The 13,745-nt window shown below is 45.1% G+C and overlaps 2 protein-coding genes across 7 annotated transcripts in view; one reads left to right on the forward strand and one right to left on the reverse strand.

Annotated features, from left to right (window-relative positions):
- COL4A4 (collagen type IV alpha 4 chain) overlaps positions 1–9,699 on the forward strand; it is a 171,397-nt gene extending 161,698 nt beyond the window's left edge. For all 3 annotated transcript variants that reach the window (XM_086337753.1, XM_086337794.1, XM_086337764.1), the window contains one exon: positions 9,369–9,699. In XM_086337753.1, the coding sequence (XP_086193879.1) occupies positions 9,369–9,569 (201 nt within the window). In that variant the 3' untranslated portion in view covers positions 9,570–9,699. The remainder of the gene's footprint in view (positions 1–9,368) is intronic.
- The window catches only part of RHBDD1 (rhomboid domain containing 1), a 210,058-nt gene that overhangs the window by 76,378 nt on the left and 119,935 nt on the right, over positions 1–13,745 (reverse strand). The window lies entirely within an intron of this gene.

The raw sequence follows: 13,745 nt of genomic DNA on the forward strand, positions 1-13,745 counted from the left end.
TCAATGTGACATTGTGACATCGAGTACACGTTTTAGTGAGGTCCAGTCCATGAAGCTAATTTGACTCATTTTGAAACTTGACAATCCTCCCATTTCTATGTTGTTTCCCCCCGACCATGCTCCATAATTTGCATCATTTAATTTCCCTAATGTCTCAGGGGCTTAGTTTATCTTTTCTTAATGCCCAGAAATAACTTTCTCACTATCTGTAACGTCCTCACCAGATGGTGAGGTGTCGGAGGTGTTTCCCGATGAGTCTGAGGGTCTCCCTTTCCCTCCCTCTAACCTGCTATCTCCTGAACCTCACCAGCCAGTGGGAATCACACCTGCCTGAGATGCACAACACCCGCAGGGCATCATGGCCCACAGAGCAGAGGCTGTGTTACCATAATGACCAGTATTAGGGCAGGCAGACAAAAATACAGGCATAATCTGCGAAGATCATATGAAGGACCATGGAAGTCATTACTGAAAAGAGCTTCTTGGCGCTGCAAACAGACCAAGAAAATCATTTGCAATGATAGAAGACTTCAGTTTACTGCATTAAAAACAAAAAACAATGGGAAGATCCAGGCATTGTTGGGGGTGGGTAATAAAGGAATAACAACAGACAGTCCTTGATCTCAAGGAACCAGCAACCTAACTCTAATAAAAGAGCTTTAACGTCCACGATGAGGCAACCGTGCAGGGCATCACTGATGGATACCGACAAATAGTAGATTCACTTTTAAGCATGTGGATCAAAAAGACTGTACTTTTTCCCTTCTGAGCCTCTGCTAACTCTGTGAGCTCACTTTGAAAGGCCTGCTCCCCTTACCTACATCCATCAAAAGTTCTATATGTTACAGCCAGCCCGCCACGCTCAACACTGCCCTCTGAGGTTCTGACACAACTGAGACTGGAAGTCCTGGCCGAGCCATGAAGGCTGGGTGGTGGGCAACGGGGCTGGAGCCACGAGGGAAAACAAGTGAACAGCTGATCCCTCCTGCTCACGCTCCGAGTGTCGATGTTGACAGGTCAATATATTGATGTGGCGACTGTTAAACCTATGATGAAAAGATGATACAGAAAGCAGTGTGAAGCTAACGGTCAGTTTGCTGAGCTACAACTAGAATTTCAGCGGTCAGACAGAAAATTCTAAGAAGGCAGTTTTTGGTCCACACTGCGATAGAGACCCCAAGACTCACCCATATGTGGTTCTCCTTTCCTTTTGAGACATGAGGGAATCACCCTTCCCAGACCTCCTGTAACATTTTCTGACTAGTCCACCCAAAAGTGAACGGGGTGGGCCAAGCCCAACACTCACTCCCACTGGGTAAACTCCACTTCCAGACACAGAACACTTTTACCATAGAGATTCTATGATTCCTATAACAGCAAAAGTTTTACTGGACACAGCTTTCTCCATATACATTTGTAGAGGGCTTTCTCTCTGTTTAAAGTGGTAAACACTTTGAAATTACAGAGAAACTCATGAATCCAATTACCATTAGTTTATGGCTTCAAATTGCTTTATACAATAAGATCCAAATCCTGCTTTTCCTCTGACAGTTGTTTTTAACAAGTCCATCCTTAATTGCACTCATGAGCACGGGCCAGTGTGTGACAGCCCATTCCAGCTGGGCAGGGAACTGGGAGGCCTGGGCTGTGGGCAGAGTCAGAAGAGAGCTCAACGTGGCATGTTGACTCTGGGCCATAGGGCGCGAGCCCACAGATGCTGAAAGACGCTCAGACGCCCAAGGGGACTCACAGTGTCCAAGAGAAAAAAGCTGTTCCTCGAAGGGAGGAATTAGAGAGGACAGACTGTGAAGGTTCCAGGGGTCCAGCTCTCAAAGTGGGCAGCCCACACAAAAGCTCTCTGGACCCCCGCTTGGGGCACTGGAGGAGAACCAGGAGAGCCAAGGGCAGAAATGCCACGTGCCCACGTAGAAAACTCACATCAAGAGAGGAACAAATAATCACTCCTTCATGAGAGCCTTGTGAGGTGTCCTATTTCAATTAGTTTTTATTCCTAATTTCATGAGGCCAGCCTTACAGAGGAGGAGACTGAGGCTCAGGGAGAGTTAGGGACAAACCTAAGGTCGTGAAGCTAGCACGAGAGGAAGTCAAACTTGAACCCAGGTGTTCTGACTGCAGTTTGAGTTCTCCTCCCCTTTCCCGCAATCCTGTATCACTGTTCCTTCTAACACACCGAGTATGTTAAGCATCTCATCTTTTCCTTCTACCTTATCCTCCTGCCCAAACCCAGAGAGTCCCTTTCCTGTATGGATATGTGGGGAGCTCACTATTTGAAAAGAGGAAAAGAAGAACCAGTCTAAGTCCTCAACTTGATGGGACTCCGCTGTCATCACAGATGTGGCCACAAAGTTCCCACACAGAAGGGAAAGTGTTAGTCACTCAGTTGTATCCGACTCTTTGCAACCCCATGGGCTGTAGCATGCCAAGCATGGAATCCTCCTGGCAAGAATAGTGGAGTGGGAGCCATTCCCTTCTCCGGGGGATCTTCCCGACCCAGGTCTCCTGAATTGCAGGCAGATTCTTTACTGTTTGAGCCACCACAAAGTTCCCACTTTGGGTCCCCTTAAACTCTACTGACTGCTGGAGTGGTTGGGTTTTTTTTTTAGGATCGCTGGGAAGGCCTTTGGTATAGCAACCACAAAATAACAATGACAACAATGCCTGACTTGGATGTTTTCATGGATATTTTAAGTCCTTCAAACGCAGTGTTTCTGATTTATCAAAGCCACCCTATTGTCTGAAGAATGACTTAATCCTTTCATTTCAGGTTTTGAACTCCATTCTTCTTAATGCTGGTGGTTAATTTTCTTGGAAAGTTTTCAAGTCTAAATTAATCTGTGATATTTTAAAGGCAATTGAGTATTTGGTATCAGATGGCAACCCACCCATCCTATTCATCACATCTGTACTTTAGGTCAGTGCCTCTCAGCTGCTATGCTCAGTCTCAGCTGAGCTCTATTTTCCAAATCTACACTTTTTCATTTGTTTTTTAACCCATTTCTGTGTTTTCCTCTTGTGTCACATGATTTATCACTTCTCTCTTTAGACTCCAGGATCCTCTGAAGCTATTTCTCAAAGGGTCTTAAGAAATGTGCTTTTAATATCTACTTATATTGATTACATATGTACTAAGTCACTTTAGCTGTGTACGACTCTCTGCGACTCTATGGACTGTAGCCCATCAGGCTCTTCTGTCCACAGGATTCTCCAGGAAAGAACACTAGAGTGGATTGCCAGGCCCTCCTCCAGGGCATCTTCTCGACCCAGGGATTGAACCCATGTCTCATTATGTCTCCTGCACTGCAGGCAGGTTTTTTACCATTAGGGCCACCTGGAAAGCCTGAGCACACAGAAAAAGATCTAAACTGGATGGTAAAAGAAGAGGTCCCTGCGGGTGACTGGAAACGGGAGATGTTTCCAGCCCTGCGTACAGCTGCGGGGACACCCGAGGGAAAACTTCACTGCATCAGGCTCTGGTTGGGTCACTTGTCAGGCGAGGCTGAGGAGCAAGGTGACTGCCAGGGTCCTTGCTACAACTCTGGAGTTTGACGACTGGAATTCAATTGTGCCTCCTCCATGTATGGTTATATATCCTTGAGCAAGGTTACTGGCCCTCAGCCTCAGTATTCTTATCTATAAAATGGGAATAGTAACAGTACCTCCTCTGTTGGGTTGTTGAGAGGATAAGAAGAGATGATGCATATAAAACGCTGAGTGCCAAGCATGCAGTTAGTGCCTGATGGCCAATGGCCGCTGGGACTTTTAACTGTAACATCAGTGAGAATCACGGGTTAAATGTCTGCTTGTTACTATCATTGACAAAGACAGATATAAAATAAAATTACCAATGACTTCTTAAAAGATAAGAGCCCAGGAAGTCTCTGGTGGTCCAGTGGTTGAGAATCTACCTGCCATTGCAGGGGACACAGGTTCGATTCCTGGTCCAGGAAGACCCACATGCCAGGAGCAACCAAGCCTGTGTGCCACAACTATTGAGCCTGTGCTCTAGAACCTATGTTCCGCAACAATAGAAGTCACTGCAACGAGAAGACCATGCACTGCAACTAAAGAGTAGCCCCTGCTAGCCACAACTAGAGAAAGCCTGTGTGCAGTAGCGCAGACTCAGTGTAGTCAAAAATACATACAAAATTTTTTAAAAGATAGAGCCTAATTCTGTTTGAGGAACAACTGGGAGTGTTTTGTACCAAGTGTGGGGTCACTACTTATTAAATATTTGCCCTTCAAGAAACAGATACAAAAAGGGTAATTCGTGAGCCCCACTTTTGTAACCAGAAGGAGCCTTACAGGCTTTGGGAAAGTTGGCGACCTTCTTTTCTCTGCTGAGTAAAACCATGCATTGAACGTTTACAGACTTAGGTGAAGTGGCCTCGCTCTGATGAACTTGGTACAGAATATTAGTATTTATGAGTCTTGCTTCTGTGCTCCTGTAAATGGAGGTCAGCCCTCAATTTTACTGAAAGAAAGAGTGAGCATGCTTCAAAGAACCTCAGGAACAGTGCCTGGTTTAAGAAGATTTAGCTCAATTATGGCACCAATGGTGAGATCATAAGATTTATTGACTTGTGGTTCTTGATGGAAAAATGTTCAGTTCTCTACGGTTATGTATAATGCAGTAACCTCTGCGTTTTACATCTGAGGGAGGAGAAGCAATTCCATCCACATAAGAATTGCTAAAAAGAATGCTGTGAGTTGATGGCCCTTTTCCCTACTGTTCACCATTCCTGTAAACAAGAGATGCTTAATTTGCTGGTATTCATAGATGCTGCCATGATCTGATGAGCCCTCTAGGCCATTCAGTGAAATTATACTAAAGTGAAGTCGCAGGATGGTGTATCTTTCCCTTAAATCAGGGACCCATGGAGGCAATCACTTAAAAATTTTTTTTAAATCAAGAAACCTCTAAATGTTCTTCTCCTTTGTCAAATGAGGGCAGTAGCATGGGACCCATAGTCTCTCTTTCAAAAATGTTACTTGATTAGAATTCCATGAATTCTAAAGCTTACAAAACGCTTTCTGATAGCACAGTTGCTAAATCATTTACTACGACCAAAAAGGCCTGGAAGAAATCCCAAGCGCAACAATTTGCAAGATATTCTTTGAAAGTGGGAGGTGCCCAAGGACAATAAGACCACTCTATTGTTTGAGTCACTAATTACAATGACCTATCTATCCATCCATCTGTCCATCTCTAAAAAGAGTTTGAAATCACTTAAAGTCTCATAATTTTCATACAGATGGAAGTTGCATTATGGTTTATAGTAAATGTAACACGTATTAACAGGTGTGACTTGAGAGAGAAAAATTCACATTTCTACTCCTCAACCAATGAGTTGAAAAAGTAAAGACTCTGAAGCTGGGAAAGACTGAAGGCAGAAGAAGGGGGATGCAGAGGATTAGATAGTATCATTGACTCAGTAGGCATGGATTTGAACAAATTCCAGGAAAGAGTGAAGAACAGGGGAGACTGGCGTGCTCAGTCCATGGGCTGCAAAGAATCAAAAATAACTTAGTGATTGAACAACAACAAAAACCAATCAAGTAACCGGAGTAGGAATTTCTTAGTTCTGAGACAGTACCTGGAATCCCAAAATGAGCAGCTTTGAATGGAAATCAACTCAGTTACTACGTTTCCTGTTGTACTTCTCTGCCTGTTCTAGTTGGCTACTTTGGGGGACCTTAACTGGCCACAACTGACTTAAAATCAACAGGCTATATATAATTCAGTCACAATTTGAGTAATCCAAAATACTGGGTCTACTTTGTCAGATCTAGAGTTTTCTGCAATATAGACAATGCAATGTCTGAGCTCTGAAACAAAAAGACAAAGTCCAGGACTTCCCTCGTGGTCCAGAGGTTGAGACTCCAGGTTCCAATGCAGGGGGGAAAGGTTCGATCCCTGGTTGGAGAACTAAGATCCCACATGTGTGCTAAGCTGCTTCAGTCGTGTCTGACTCTGCGGCCCCATCGACTGCAGCCCTCCAGACTCCTTTCTCCATGGAGTTCTACAGGCCAGAATACTAGAATGGGTTGCCATGCCCTTCTCCAGGGGATCTTTCTGATGCAGAGGTCAAATTCTCATCTCTTGTATCTCCTGCATCACAGGCAGATTCTTTATCACTGAGCCACCACATGTCATGAAGCAGAAAAAAAAAAAAAAAGAGAGAGAGAAAGAAAGTCCAGGGGGAGAAAGTGTTTTCTGGGCAATTGCTACAGGCTTTCCCTACTTACTCTCCCTGCCTTTGAAAAAGTGTACAACTTGATTAATTTTCATGAACAGAACATATGGAAGCAACATCCAGACCAAAACACAAGAGTATTTCTAGCACTCACAAGCCTCCATGTGCTCCCTCCCAGCAGTGGTCCACGGACTTCTCACCGCAGAGATTTGTCTATTTTTGTCCACAAGTGGATTCATACAATATGTACCCTTTGTGAGTAGCTTCATTTTACATTATGTTTATGAGATTCACCATATTGCTTTATGTAGTTTTTATTCTACTTATTCTTCTGAGTAGAAGTTCGTCTGTTTTACAGATAGAAAAATTGAGGCTTAAAGATTTTAAGGAACTTGCCATGGCCACACAGTTTGGTCAGGAACTGAGTCCAAAGTCAAATTCATGTTTATTTCTACTCTGCTCCAGACATGCAGTGTGTCAGTTGTCTTAATTCTGAAACCAGACTCTGTAAACCTGAACAATACTATTGCTTTTACACTTGATTTGGAGGCAGGGTCTGTTTAGAATGCAGTGGGAAAATGTTACCTTCTGCTGTAGATAAGCCTCATTGCAAACAGCAAGATTTTCTGGATAAGAAAGTAACTAGAATTAGGATCTCCCTGGACAAGGTTTTAGGCAAGAGGTCCAGTTGTGTATGTCATCCTTGGTAATTAACTACATCATGTATTTTCTGAACAGAGAACAGCCTCTAAGTTCTTATGAAATAATTCTCAATAGGCTGGAGGAGCAGCAGACAGACAGGCTGCAGACTTCCCTGGTAGTCCAGTGGTTAAGACTCTGCTCCCTATGCAGCGGGCCTGGGTTCAATCCCTGGTCAGGGAACCAGATCCTGCATGCCACAAGACCCAGTGCAGCCAAATAAATTTTTAAAAGAAGAGAGATAGAGTGAGAGGTTGAGGAGCAAAGTGTCTCCCATTAGGAGCCACTGTAACATGAGGTATGTATTACTTTAAACAAATGGATGTAGATTTTCATACTAAAGGGATTTTCCATTTTTTAAACCAATCTGTCTGTAATCCTTTCACAATTCTGTCATCACCTTAACACTTTATCAAGAGGGATTTTAATGAAATTAGGAATGATCTTCAAGCACCTTTTATATATATTTATACATAAAATCCCTTTAGTAAAAATCTCTTTAGTATTAAAGTCAATACAATGATTGATATACATTGAATATGTAAATGTTTCAAATTTTAGGATGTTTCCAATTCTCTTTGATCTAAAGCACTGATCAATTCTCTTTGATCTTTGAGCATCTAAAACAGAATGCTCACCAATCTCGAGGTACCTCAGATGGAGTTTACTCAGTGACTTCAGCTGATTCTGCAAACTGAGGTTAACTGTCTCCAAGAATATCTTTCCCAGTTCCATACACTCTGGGACTGCATCTTTATTTATTTTTTTAAATTCAAAATCATCTAAGAATATCCACTGGACAGATATGAGAAAATTCTTGGAAAACTAGAAGCAGGCCTCCCTTTGCTCCCATACCCTCATTGCCTAGTACCACAAGGTCCCACATGCCTGGCTGGGATGGCAAAGAGAAACCGGACATGAGCTCTGTCTGAAGGGACAGATTGGAGAACATACTTCACAACAGAAAAAAGGAAGCCGAATAAGGAAGTCTTTTTGTGGGCAGAGAGTTCTGATAAAAAAAAAAAAAAATACACACACACGCACACATACATATACATGAGTACAGACAATGCTAGATAAAAGACAAAGGCCTTTCAGAAAGATAAAATCCCGCACTCTTCTCTGAAGCTCCAAGACCAACATGCCTGACTTGCCCAGGACGGGTGGCTGCAGCCTCTCTGGATGTTTTGATGGAGATCCCACACCTGCCCGCAAACAGGGCCCTAGCAGGACCTCAAAGTGGGGGGCCACTGCCCTGCACCTCCTGCCTGGCCTGCATCTTCATTGCCTGCAGGGAATCTCGAGGGCCAAATGGTTACCTATTAAAGTCTCTGGCTCCTCTCCTCTGTCAGCTCTGACTTCTCATCTTTATCTCGCAGACAGAGGAGGCCTTCCACTGTCTTCATTGCCTGGACTTTCTGATGAAGTTAAGACGGGCCACGGTGGGGAAAGGACAAGCAGGATGGGACTTCTGGTGGCTCCTTGGAGCCTGGATCCCACGCCTCCTTTTGTCTATTGGTCATGGGGTTATCTTTGAGTAACTTTTTTTTTTAATTTTTACGTTTGGTTGTGTTGGATCTTCGTTGCTGCGCGGGCTTTCCTTTGGTTGTGGCAGCAAGCAGGGGCTGCTCTCTAGTTGTGGTGGCTTCTCCTGTTGCAGACGACAGGCTCTAGGGCACGCGGGCTTCAGTAGTTGCGGTTCCCGGGCTCAGCAGTTATGCCACTCAGGCTTAGCTGCTCCATGACACATGGGATCTGCCTGGATCAGGGATCAAACCCATGTCTCCTGCATTGGCAGGAAGAGTCTTTTACCGCTGAGCCATCAGGGAAGGCCTGAGCAACTTATAATTTAATTATGTTTTAAAAGGAGAGGGAAATGGGTATGAGATTATTTAAACTATGATCAATTGAGCTCAAAAAGATATTAAATAGCCTCCTCTCGAGACACACAGGGTTCTGGTCGGGCAGCTCACCACCTGCCAGGGCATCATCATAAAAGAGTTCAGCTGTGACTGAATTCTCCCCTCGCAGGCCTTTTAGTAGCCCTGTGCTACGAGCACAGTCTCCATAGAAAGCAAGCAGCTGGCCAATGGAGACAGGAGTCAGAGCCCTTCAGGAGGTCAAATGCAAGAGGTCTGGGCAAAGCTAGCCTGTCTTGGAGAATCTATAAATGGGAGAGTTGTCTGGTTTTCTGCAAAGATTCTTTAAGTTTCGTGTGCACAATAATGAAGAACTTGTTAAAAATGCAGAGTTACTAGATCCTAAAGGCCAGAGATTCTTTGCATTAAGTGCTTGGGGCCCAGGAAGCTATATTTTAATGAAAACCCACCTAGGTGTTTCTCCTGTAGACAATGTATCAAATGACTGAGAATCACTGAGGAAGAGAACACAGGTCTTTACCGGTGGGCTTGCATCTGGCTCCACCAGAATTCTGGACAATTCACTTCTCTCCAGGGTCTCAGGCTCCTGTCTGCACAACGAGGGAGCTGGACTGGACATCTTAGACCTCCACGCAAAGATGGAAGATCCCACCCAATGGGGCAGCAGGATTGGCTGGCCAAAGAAGGCAGAGTGGGCCGTGCCAGCAACCCGCCTCCTCCATGGCCGGTGGTCTGGGCAGCTCCTCTGCCTGACTGTCAGCCAGCCTGGCCGTGACTTCTGACAGCTGGACTGAGATTTGGCCAGGCTGTGCTCCTTGCAAACCTCCTCCAACTTATCTGATCGAACTCAGTGTCCTTCCCCACCCCCTGATATTTTAATTTTTAATAAACTTTTTATTTGGGAATAGTTTTTAGATTTAAAAAAGTCTCCAAGGTAATACAGCCAAACATATTACCACGGTCTAGTTGTCAAGACCAACCATGTACAGGGATGAGCATGTTACTGTTAACTGAATTCCAGACTTGCCTTGGGTCTCACTTGTTTTTCCACTCATTGCCTTTCTCTGTTCCAGGGTCCAACACCCCATCTAGTTGTCAGGTCTCCTTAGTTTCTTCCTGCTGGCGGTACTTTCTCAGTCTTTTCTTATTTCCCGTGACCTTGACAATTCTGAGGAGTACTAGCCTATAGAATGTGCCTCCACTTGGTTTGACTGATGCTTTTCCTCATCATTAGACTGGGGTTAGGGTTTTGGGCAGAATCCCAGAAAGGAGAAGTGCCTTTCCCATTACTCCATGCAATCATATGACTTATCACTGGTGATGTCACCTTGAGCCCTGGGGAAGGAATAAAGCCTTTTTTTTTAAGTTTCCTTTTCTCCCCCTTTTTGGTTGTGCTGGGTGCTGTGTGCGAGCTTTGCCTAGTAGAGGTGAGCAGGAGCTACTCTTCCTTGTGCTGCATGGACTTGTGCTGCAGTGGCTTCTCTTATTGAAAGCACAAGCCCTAAAGTGCAGGCTCAGAAGTTGTGGGGCACAGGCTTTAGTTGCTCCATGGCATGTGGAATCCTCCCAGACCAGGGATCGAACCTGTGTCCCCTGCACTGGCAGGCGGATTCCTATCCACTGTTACCCACTGGGCCACCAGGGAAATCCAGGAATAAAGCCTTGCCTCTCACCACCAAGAGTTACTAATATAGAAGTGGGTACCTAAAGTTGGCTTCATCACTTTCCCTGTTCAAGGATGAGCAGGATAGGGTGGGGTCATCCCTGACCTTCGCTGGCTCAGATCCCTGAATTCCAGATTCTCTAACAGAGATGTGAGTGTATGAATCACCAGGAGAGCTCTTTGAGAGTTTCCGATTCAGTAGGCTTGGCACAGAGCCCAGGCCACTGTATTTTTAATGAGCTCCCAGGTGACTCTGAGCTTTTGAGAATCCCTGAGCTACAGCTCAGAATTTTTTTTTTTTTTCCAACTGAAAATATCCACCCGGGGTTTCAGGCCAGTATTCATACTTGCCAGCAGGTGGAGTGAGAGGCCTATGCCTCGGAATCTGCTGCAGAAAACTAGGACAAATTCCAGTCAACAAAGCATTCCGCATAGTAAGCAGAATTAGGGTTATTTTGAAACAGATGGGCTCTCACAGAAGCTGCTGCACTGAATATTATGGAGTTGTTTATTGTCTGGATGGTCTGAAACCCAGGGATTATTGGCCAGCGTCTAGCAGTTTCTATGTCATACCAGATTTCTTCCAGGGCAAAGGAGACTGACAAGGCCCTGGGAGAGATACAGATGTGGTTATGGGTATGGATGTGGATGTAGATATTTTAACCAGCTCTAAATTCAGAATTTACCCTTGCTAGGGTGCATACTGCCTTTCATGGCTGCATGCTTCTTCCTGGAAATGACTGGTATCATTCTAACTCCAAATGAGAAGAGAGAGAGATACAATCCATGATAATCAGACAACGAATCCTGGATGCAGCAGTCCTAAAAATGCTTTACATTGCCTAATCAAAGTGGCTCTGCTTCCTGGTTTACATTTACCCAGAACCTCACTTACATGTGCCCCGACCCTCTATCCTCCTGCCCTTCTCCTTGCGCTGATGATCCCAGGGTCCTTGCTACCCCGGGGAGGAAGCAAGGTCAAGGAGGGCCATGGAGCGCCCATGTTCACTGTGCCTGATGCAGTGGTTCAAAGCATGTAGGACTAGGGTGTTACAAACGGAATATTAGTGAGTCCTGGAAATCTTCAAAGGCCTTTAGCACCTCCAGGTTCCTCCCTGGAGAATGTTTTCCTTAACTAATTCCTTAGCCTGTGATCCTGGACACTCAGCTGCTGCTGTCCTGGCCAGCCTGGGCTCAGAGAAGCCCTGAGGGTGTCTTGGAAGGCAGCAGCTTGGTAACCAGTATGTCAGAACAGGTCTGAACTATCTCTGCTGCTGGGCAGACCCTCAACCATCTGAAGGATGCGTGGATGTGCTTCCTAGTGGGTGAGGCCCTGCTTTAAGTGGTGGGCTCACAACTGCCTGGGACAGTGGCTCCTCCCCAAACAGGATAAAACCCCAGTAGACGGCACCCTCTCTGTCACACACGGGGACAGGTCCTCCACTCAGAAAACAACAAAATCCCCAGTACACTTGCTCTTTGCCCAGACTTGCAGGCAGAGGCAGAGAGCAGAAGCACTGCTGATGATATTTAGACCTGTTTCAATTTTTTCTCATTTCCTTCAACTTGAGTTTGGAATCAATGTCCGGCTTTTTAAGCAAAGGCCCAAGGTAATGTTTTCATTGACTTTTAAAATCATAGACCACTTGGAGTTAGCCATCTTTCCCTCAGAAACCTCAATGCTTTTAAAAAATTGTTCACGATGTTGTTAGTTTCTGTCATACAACAATGCGAATCAGCCATAATTATACATTTATCCATCCCCTCTGTCTTGAGCCACCCTCCCCTCCCCAACCCCACCTCCCTAGGTCATCACAGAGCACCAGACTGGGCTCCGTGCGTTTTACAGCAACTTCTCACCAGCCATCTATTTTGCATAGTATATGTAAGTATGTTGGCTCTACTTTCTCCATTCGTCCCACTCCCTCCCTCCCTCACTCTGTTCACAAGTTGTTTTCTACATCTGTGTCTCCACTCCTTCCCTGCAAATATATTCATCAATACCATTATTCCATATACATACATTAATAAACTATATTTGTTTTTCTCTTTCTGATTTACTTCACTCTGTATAACAGGCTCTGGGTTCATCCACCTCACTAGAACTGACTCAAATAATAATCTTCTGAAAATACCTTTTAACCTTTGGGCATAAAAAAATACTGTTCATGGGGTTCTCAAGGCAAGAATGCTGAAGTGGTTTGCCATTCCCTTCTCCAGTGGACCACGTTTTGTCAGAACTCTCCGCCATGACCTGTCTGTCTTGGGTGGCCCTACATGGCATGGCTCATAGTTTCACTGAGTTAGACAAGGCTATGACCCATGTGATCAGTAAAGAAAGCTGAGCACCAAAGAACTGATGCTTTTGCACTGTGGTGTTGGAGAAGACTCTTGAGAGTCCCTTGGATTGCAAGGAGATACAATCAGTCAATCCTAAAGGAAATCAGTCCTGAATATTCATCGGAAGGACTGATGCTGAAGCTCTTACACTTTGGCCACCTGATGTGAAAAGCTGACTCATTAGAAAAGACCCTGATGCTGGGAAAGATTGAAGGCAGGAGGAGAAGGGGACGACAGAGGATGAGATGGTTGGATGGCATCACCGACTCAATGGACATGAGTGTAAGCAAACTCCAGAGATGGTGAAGGACAGGGAAGCCTGGCATGCTGCAGTTTATGGGGTCACAAAGAGTTGGACATGATTGAACAAGTGAACAACAACAAATAAAAAAATGTAAGTAAAGATCATCCCAAGAAATCAAAGAATAAAAGAAAGTAAAAAGATGGAAGGTCAACAGGAGAACTTTGAAAAGGGGCAAAGAAACTTTGATCAGGAACTTCTGCTGAGAGCAAGCACTCAGGGGTCACGTCCAGATCACACTGGACAACCACTGCCAGGTTACCGCGTGTCAGGAGAAGCGAGGGTGTTGGGCCTGGGAGGGAAGGGACAGCTGGCCCCAGGCTTGGTGGCAAGACTGACTGGCAGCAAATAAGATGAAACATGTAACAGGTCCTACATCCACCTACTGCTTCCATGTCACCATCCTGCAGAGCACATGGCGCGTCAAAGCTCTAGAGATTAGATACCGGGTCTAGAATAGTTACTTCCAAACTTGCACGTGGGCGAGCGTGGCAAGAGGCAGGTTCTAGGTTTTAACGTGATCAAGGAATCTGCTCTTTTCACAAGCACCCCAAGTGAGTCTGATGCTACCGAGAAACTTGGGTCAGAGGGATGCTGTCCTATATTCTGGGGTTTTGTTTGGCTGTGACCATCAGCACTGGCATGAT

The sequence above is a fragment of the Bos grunniens genome, chromosome 2, assembly GCF_055505025.1.
Source record: "Bos grunniens cultivar Pamir isolate PY7600 chromosome 2, Bosgru_T2T1.0, whole genome shotgun sequence".
In the NCBI taxonomy this organism is placed as follows: domain Eukaryota; kingdom Metazoa; phylum Chordata; class Mammalia; order Artiodactyla; family Bovidae; genus Bos; species Bos grunniens.